General features: G+C 39.5%; 1 protein-coding gene across 1 annotated transcript; it reads left to right on the top strand.

The window, feature by feature from the left end:
• The first annotated feature begins 21 nt into the window (after positions 1–21).
• RCAN3 (RCAN family member 3) lies at positions 22–5,745 on the top strand. The gene is made up of 4 exons (XM_074563353.1): positions 22–216; positions 1,981–2,154; positions 2,724–2,895; positions 3,514–5,745. The coding sequence occupies exons 1-4, from the start codon at positions 22–24 to the stop codon at positions 3,720–3,722; spliced, it is 750 nt and encodes a 249-aa protein (XP_074419454.1). The 3' UTR covers positions 3,723–5,745.
• The last annotated feature ends 2,859 nt before the right edge of the window (positions 5,746–8,604 follow it).

The raw sequence follows: 8,604 nt of genomic DNA on the forward strand, positions 1-8,604 counted from the left end.
TAGAGCTGCTTTGGGTGAACGATGCTCAGAGATACTATGAAGTCCTGGAGCGACAGCCAGTCAGACCTCTACAGCAGTGACCAAGAAGAGGAAGAACAGATGATTTTTGGAGAAAATGAAGATGATTTGGAAGAGATGATGGATTTAAGTGACTTGCCTACCTCACTCTTTGCTTGCAGTGTTCATGAAGCTGTGTTTGAGGTACAGGAAGAAAAGGTAAGGTAGAGACAGGCATATTTGGGGTATAATTTTGTAAGTAATGGTACAGCTATTGAATGTTTTTGGCTGGATTTTCAGTGTATTACTGCATATTATAATCGGGGGGAGGGGGGGGGAAAACAACCCAAAGCATTTACCTGCTAAGGTCAGATCGGAATGAGTACAGTTACCAAAGAGTAAAAAATACTACACTTTTCTGGCATTTGAAATTGTTAATGGATATACAGTGCTTCTACCATGAAAAGCTCTTCTGATTTTTTTTTTTTCCCTCTTTATCCAACATACGAAATCCAAGGGCAGATTTAAATAAAATCTGAAAGCAAATTTAAATGTTTTATTTCAAGGCAAGGATTCTGTTAAAAGAGTATTATAAATTTGTAGGATGTGTGTTATGATTTGAACACGTTGAAAGTGGCTTATAAAGACCTTATAATAAACGAAATCTTCTCTGGCTTGCTAACATTTGTATTCAGTCAAATCTGTACTTTCCTTTTGCTTACAAGAGCATCAGGAATAATTATGTACACTACATGAGTGTGGGAAAATAGAGGGGCTGATATGAAAGCTTTGATCTGTGGCTTCCTCAGTTTCAGTTTACAAAAGTACTTAGAAAGCCTACAGTTTTGCTGAAAAGTCTTCAACATCTGAGGGAAGGGTGTGGTGTCCACAGGTAGGAAATGCTGCTCAATTGTGTGCTTATATTTAAGTCAATCTTTCAAGTACTTACCGTGAGCTGAATTCTTAAGCCAGTGCTCCTAACAAATGGACATAGCACATTCAAAATAAAAGGAACAGTGATCAGTTGAGAACGTGCACATGGTGAGACATGAACAGTTTGTAGAGCAGCTTACGGATCCCTTTTTGGGTAGGGAGGAGGATATTGCATAACAAGAGCTATTGCTCTTGTAGTTTGTTGTAATTGTGTTCCTATGGGTATGAAAGAAGGGTACCAGAAAAGGCTGTTGAGTCTTTAGTGGCTTATTTTCAGATGCGATGCTTTATTTTTTTCTTTCCCGTGTTTTATAGAGAGAATGAGATACAGTCCCTTAGCCATTATTTCTATGCCTGATGTCAAATGTTTTTCTTCAAAGGGCATGAGTTGTTGCTAGCCTCTGCATATCAGTAGAAGAGTTAATTTCTAGCATTGTATATTAATGCTGTTTTTACTGGAAAAAAAAAACAGGCAATGCATAAGACTACGTAAATCATATGTCATCTTATTAAAAAATGCAAGATGATGTCTCCCTTTCTAGATTATATGTAGATTATTTTTGTGAATGAGTGTTGTTTAGTAAGAATAGATTTTTATCTCTTCCAAAGTAGTCTTATTCATTCACCCTGAGGATTTTGACGTTTTCCTTACGCACTCAGTACAGTACTTCAGTTTATCTAATATAAAAGTTAACTGATTTACATAGTGTATTTGGAGATGCTTGGCTGAAAGTCATGTGCAAGTACCACCATTTTTGTCGACGTGCACTTTTGAGTAACTGTCGCTAGGTGGCAGCTTGTGTATTAAGAGTTCTACGGCTTGTTCACATCAACGCACTCTTGGAATTAAAATTTAAATAGTGAGACAAAGAAGTGCTACACTGAATACAGATTTACAAGTCGGGGTAACTGAGGGAAGTATGGAATGTGCAGATTTAGGCCATTAAGGAAATGAATGGGATTTGGGAGAGGAAAGTAAAAGGGAAATGTGTTTTCATTGAGTGAAAATGTTCATTTTGTGTTTGGAGAATCTTTTTACTTCATCTCTAGGAAAGATTTGAAGCACTTTTCACAGTCTACGATAGCCAAGTTACATTCCAGTTGTTTAAAAGCTTTAGAAGAGTAAGGATAAACTTCAGCAATCCGGAGGCAGCAGCAAGAGCACGGATAGAACTGCATGAAACGGACTTCAATGGAAAAAAGCTGAAGCTGTACTTTGCACAGGTATTATGGGACACTAAGATGTTGTACATGTGTCCCGGTTTCTTCTTTATTCCATGTTTGCCCATGAGTTTCATTTGTGGTAAATATCGGAAGTTACCTTCAATCTCATTCTTCTACGCTGAGATGTACACTTTCTCTCATTGAGAAATTCATGCTTTAGGGGACAGTTTTGCTTTTCAGCTTGAGCTTACAGGGTTGCAATTGGTATGTAACAGCCACTGTGTAGTGACACAAACCACCTTCCCCCATACGTAAACAGAAACGTGCAGAAAGAAAATAAGTGGGTCCAAAGATCTCTTTATAATACGTGCTTTACAGGCATATTCTTCTTGTTGCATGTGCCATACAACTACGTTGTCAGCACTTATAGAGGCCAGTTTCTTACCTGCAGCATTTCTCCAAGGTGTTACACCAAGGAATGACAAAAGCTATGTTACTTATTTTTAAAGCTAGGCTGAATTAGGCATTGCTACTACAGAGAATGGGCATGCATGATGGGGAAGTAGACTAAATAAAAAGAGAATTAATATTTGTCATCTTGTTCTGTATTTCCTGTCTTTTGTCTTCAGATGCATGTATCAAGTGAAATAGGCGACAAGTCCTACCTCCTTCCTCCACAACCTGTTAAACAGTTCCTGATATCACCACCTGCATCTCCACCAGTTGGATGGAAACAGAGTGAAGATGCAACTCCCCTGATAAACTATGACTTGCTTTGTGCTGTCTCCAAGCTGGGACCAGGTAGGAATATTTACCTGCCTTTGTTGTGTTACTTAACCTCAAAAATAGTTATCGCGGGAATTTATCTACTTTTTCTGTGAAAAGAAATTGAGTCTGTCTTCTGTGATGTTTCTTACTTGAATAAAATGCTTCATCATGTTTTTTTACTTAATTCATTAATTGATTGAAAGTATAGCACAGAACTGGATTGTGTGGTACTAGCCACATCACATCCATTTATTGAATTTTGTCATAGTCTCAGTATTAAATAAGAAACAAGAAGTGGACTCCTGCCCCTCAGCTAACCCCCATTTATATACTGAGCATGACATCTATGGTATGGAATATTTCATTCCATTGTTCTGTCTATTCTTCTATGGTCCTTGAATAGGAAAAAAAAAGTCCTTGAATAGTGTAAATATCCCTTAGAAACACCTAAACCCAGTAGGTAATATTGACATTCCTTTCACAGCAATCACTAGAAAGAAAATTAACTCTTTCCCAACTGAAACCGGGACAGATGGGAATAAATGAATATTTAGTTGTGTTACTGCAGATACTAAGGAGTTTTGAGATAAAGTGGCTTAATGCTTTACCTTGGGGCTGTTCTTAGCATGAGTTTTATTTGCTGCTCTTCAGGGGAAAAGTATGAGCTTCATGCAGGAACAGAATCAACTCCTAGTGTCGTTGTTCATGTCTGTGAAAGTGAGACAGAAGAGGAAGATGAAATAAAAAATCCCAAACAGAAGATCATGCAGACAAGGCGTCCAGAACCACCTGCAACAATACTGAATGAATCTAAAGCATTTGATTGTACACTGGAGGTAGGGGGTACTATGCACTGTTAAATTGTGTGATGCTCAAGATAGTATCAAAAATAAAACACTTAATGAGTACATGTGTTGATGTCTGTACTGCTGCTATATGTTACGTATAGCAACAACAGATTTTACTTGTAGTTGTCTCTCATGTTCAAGATTTTGGATGCCAATGCTCTGAAAAGCACTTTAATTTTAGGGACTAGTCCCCCAAGTGTAGCAAATCCACCTCACTTGAAGTAGTGAAAAATAGGAAGTCTGGTTGTGGTTTTTGTTTGTTTTTTTTTTTTTTCTTCTGTTTTTGGTTGGATTTTTTTTTAGGATGCTACCCTTTTCCTTATATTGTACAGTGTGATGTACCAAGTGCTGAAATAATATCTTACTTACTGTCACAGTTGGATTCAAGAAAGTTCATTGTATAGCAATTAAAAGCTGAACTATACTGGTACAACAGCTTCCAGTTAATATAGTGTTAAATGTAAGTGAAATGTATTCTTTATGCTAAAATTCCTTCCCAGCTAGTAATCTTCTGAGGTGAAGATTAATCTTTGCATTTCTCTGAAATACTAAGTATGTGTTTTTGATTTGACATGAGGCACAAATACACGTATGGAACTAAATTCAAGTAGTTTTGCTAACTACGCAGAGAAGAATACAGGAGGAGGAGCCACAGACCGCTGAGAAGACAGACTCCCGGTCTGTCGCCGGCACAACTGCTGCTGCTATCTGTGATGGAAGGCTGATAGGTACAATGGTTTGCACTGACACCTAATTAGGAGTGAATTACGATATGTAAAGTGAAATATGGATTCAGCTATTGAATGTGTTGTCTCTGATCCTCTCTGAAAATAAGGTAACGTTTGTTCCTCTACAGTCCTAGACATGGCCTACGTTTATAAATGAATTCAGTGACTGTTATGTTATGACTAAGTTATATTAGGAGATAAAACATCTAGGGTTAATTTTTAACTTGTGCTCCTAAACTTCTCCAGTCTGTTTCATATTTTTTTAAGACAATCAGTTGCCTGGCTTAGCCGGTTTATGCAGTTTCAGCTCTTGTTTGCTGTTTTTCATTTAGACTTCTTCGGTGTGGCATCCTGTCTGTCTGATAGAGCATCTGCTACTTTGGAGACCAGGATGCATCTTTTAACATACAGATACTTAATTTTGTGATCTTGTGTTAAGGGTTTTAGTAGGAGGAAAATATGCCTCAGTATAATGACACATGCTCCTATGCTTTTGTGCTATTTTATAAACAACCTTTTTTAGTCTAGACAGATTCTTCTTTTTTCTATTTAATAAAATTATTTGTGAACAAACCAGGCTGCTGATGTTCATATATAAAAATCATTCAGAAATTGGCCTTTTTCAAATTCATTTTAGTGTGTTTCAGTCGTACATGATGTGCTTATTGAATTTTCAAAAGTGTTTTCACTTGATTGACAGCAGAGAGAAAAAGTAACGGTAATGAATTTGCATGGGCATGGTAGTTTTCAACTCTGTATTGTGCCAGCTTGTGATCCCTTCCTGCCACCAGCTTCAAGTTGCAAAATGGGATCCTGCAGGCAGGTCCTTGTTCCAGAGGCAGGAATAGTACATATTAAAAAGGTAGGAAAATGGAGTTTGTTCATCTTGCCTCAACAGGCATGATGTTTATGTATCTCTTCAGGTATTAAAATAAGTCAAAGTCTGACTTCTCTGTCTCACTGTTCCATGTTACTAAAAAGAAAAAAAAAAACAACAAACATAACAAAAAACTTGTATTGTCCATCAGGCTTGTGTATTTTTAAAATGCCAGAAGTCCGTTTTGGATTCTCTGTGGTGTTTATATTTTGTTAATTGTCTAATTTCTACCCCATTGTAGAAGTTGCTGTAAGTAGGAATAAGTGGAAACCCTTCAGAAACAGTTTTATAACACAAATCAAGCAAGTAATGTTGTCAGTGTATCTTGTGCAAAATGTATAACAACTTGCATTCCAACATCTTTTCATTGTGTAAAGACACTTAAAATAAAAACAATGCAGTGCCATTCACATGTGGGTTTTTAACTGTATTCTCTGTCGGCCCAAGTTTAATATATAAGTTTTCTAGTGGTATTGTGTGCTTGTGCATTTGCGTGAACAGTCAAGAGAGCTTACGGTTTTCCATAAGCAAATTGTCGGAAGAATAGTGCTGAAGAAGTTAGGGATTTCAGTAGAAAAATCCTGGGAATTGCTGGGCTGAAGGAGGGACTGAGAGGGTTTTTGTGGTGGTTTGGGGTGCCTGTCACAGCAGAGTTCTGTTTGGATGTTTCCCTCACATGAATTTTTAATGGTTTGAATGAAGTTTGACACCTGCTTAGCCTATTGTGGGGGAGAATGTCCGGTTTGGGCTGCAGTACTGAGCTCTGTAAGTTTTTATTGTAATAAAGATAAATAATTACTTGTTTTCAAAAATCTCCAAAGACCCATTTCCACAGGAAGGAAATGGTCAGACTTTATATAAAATGTGCATGCATCAATCAACAAAATTGTAAAACATCAGCTTGTTGCACTGCACGTGCTTTTGCCACCAGGTTCCACTTTCTTTCACGGAGGCAGATTTCGGCAGTTTTTTGTGTTAGCCAGCAGAGGGAAGCTGTGTGCCCTTCTCCCAGTGCTCATTGGTGCCGTACAATTGAATTATATTAAAAATGCTACAAAATCACATTCCTTTACTGGATGGGGAGCCACTCCTCGTTTCTGTGACAGTGCAAATATAATGGGAGACTTTGTCTAGAGCAGTGTCTGCTCTGGAGGTGGCATCGAAGGCAGCGCTTCACCGGAGCTGGAGGGAATGAGGTGCCTGGCTGCTGGCAGCGGCTGATGTGGGTGGGCGAGGAGGAGGCAAAGCAGAGGCTGTACAGAAAGGAAACTTGAATTCAGCCATCGATCAATATCAAAAGTGATTCTATTCCACTTTCACTCTGTCCATAACCTCCCGGGTCACAGAGCCTTCCTTGTAAAATGAATGACATTCAAGTTTGCTTTATGTACTCCGCGTGACGATTCAGTAATGACCATCAGAACCTGTTTCTCCTGATCACTGACCTGCTATTAACCGAAGTGCTATTTTTAGAAGTAGCCTTGCACAGAGGCACCAACTCAGCCCTTTCTGAGCTTGTGCTTTGTATAAATAAATATCCCAAATTCCTTTAAAGCATTCTTCTTGAGAAGCAGCTGAAAAAATGTACGGTCTTTTCTTTGGGCAGTCTGCCTGTGTGTTCTGGAGAAAAAGTTGCCGGAGGTGCTTTGTTTTTATTTTATAATAGCTAAGAACGGGCCCTGTTTTTGCAATCTTGTGATTACTGCTGCTCATTTTATTTCTGCCTTGTAATTGAACTGCTTCCCCCCAGAAAGACCTCATGCATAAAATATCTCTTGCTTAATTTATTCCTTGAAAGGTTATATTTCCATTTTTGTCTGGTTTTGCATTACTGATCGGTTTTAGCCCAGAACAGAAGGTTGTCTTACGAGTCTTACGCTTACTGGGTTTGGTTTAATTGTTCCGCTTAATGTGTAAAACTTGCTAGGAGGGGTTCACGGTCCGGTGTGCTTTTAATGTGGAAAGAGACCGCGGCCAAGCCTCATTCCCTCGGAGAAAAATGCTGAAGTATTTCCTTTACCGAACCAAAGGGGAGGCACACACCTGGCTGGCTCTGTGAGTCTTTGTTCCTCTGTGGGCTTACACGGCACCTGCAATCCATCATTCTGGGACTTCTCCATTCTGCAGGCGTGAGGGTCAGCCGGAGGTGCGGAGAGCTGTCGATGGAGCTGGATGGCGACGCCGAACTCAGGGGGAGGAACCGTGGTCCTCGACACCTGGGAGGAGCGTGTGCTCAGGCAGCTGTTTACCCTTGTGCTGAGCAAGATTAAATACTTTTTCTCCTGTAGCTGTTGACCGAGCTGAAATCTGAGTGAGTTGTCTCCGAACATCAATCCTACAGCTCGAGGAAGGCTTGTACAACCTCTGTTTAAATGTCACCGTACCCTTCACCTAAAGATCCGGGCTAGAGACATTGTGTCGGGATCGTGGTACCCACCTTAACGGAGAGACAGGTGGTGTCTTGTGCCTTCACTGTTCATGTATTTTATCTTTAAATTGTATTTGTGCGAAGTCACACTAGAAAACACGTATTTTAAATGTTAATGTGTTCAAATCCTCTTCTGAGCAATGTCTCTTGCATTTTAGCACGCTGGCATGTTGAGGCTTGCAGAAGGGAATGTTTGATTTCCTTGGTGAAGCGAACATATTCCAACTATAGTATCAGCGGAAACCCAGATGTCAGCATAGGGTGAGGCAGTGGGAAAGATATTTATGGCAATCTCTTGTTTTGCTGTGTTACATAAAATATAAAAATAACTAATTCTGCATCCTTTCTGACTTCTATAGCCAATGACCGTGTTCCTGTTTGAGCAACGTGGCACAGCAAGCAGGGATTAGGGCAGCCAGGCTTAGATGCGCGCTTCTGCGGGGACAGGTCAGTTCATCTCTCTGGTTCAGTCCCATCCCTTGCAAGTATGGCTGGTAATTCTTTTTGTGACTGTGGGTACATGTACAGTACTAAGATCCTGGTTTCATAATACAGTTCTAGATTCAATGAATTTGTAGTCGGTTGTGACATCTGTTGTAATATGTTTCTTCTTTTTTCTTGCTGGGACAGTCCCAGTATATTTGCTCTGCTATCTACCCTTCTAATTGCAGGCAAATTGGGAATTTGACCTGCAGTTTCTAATTAAGAGTTATGTCCTTCGGCATTCATTGACTTCATGAGGATTTTTCTGGAGCATCCCAATATCTCGTTTGGTTCTCCAGTAGCACTGCTAACAGGGTACGATCAGGATAGGCGTCTGATGACCTGCAAACTGAATAAGTGATGTTGAAAGCGGAGTTT

This window comes from Larus michahellis, chromosome 19, assembly GCF_964199755.1.
Source record: "Larus michahellis chromosome 19, bLarMic1.1, whole genome shotgun sequence".
NCBI lineage: Eukaryota > Metazoa > Chordata > Aves > Charadriiformes > Laridae > Larus > Larus michahellis.

Excerpts from the sequence above, each read along its gene's own strand:
- RCAN3 (XM_074563353.1), top strand. The coding sequence starts at position 22 with ATGCTCAGAGATACTATGAAGTCCTGGAGCGACAGCCAGTCAGACCTC. Across the intron at positions 217-1,980 it reads TTGAGGTACAGGAAGAAAAG|GAAAGATTTGAAGCACTTTT; the intron begins GTAAGGTAGAGA and ends CTTCATCTCTAG. Across the intron at positions 2,155-2,723 it reads TGAAGCTGTACTTTGCACAG|ATGCATGTATCAAGTGAAAT; the intron begins GTATTATGGGAC and ends TTTTGTCTTCAG.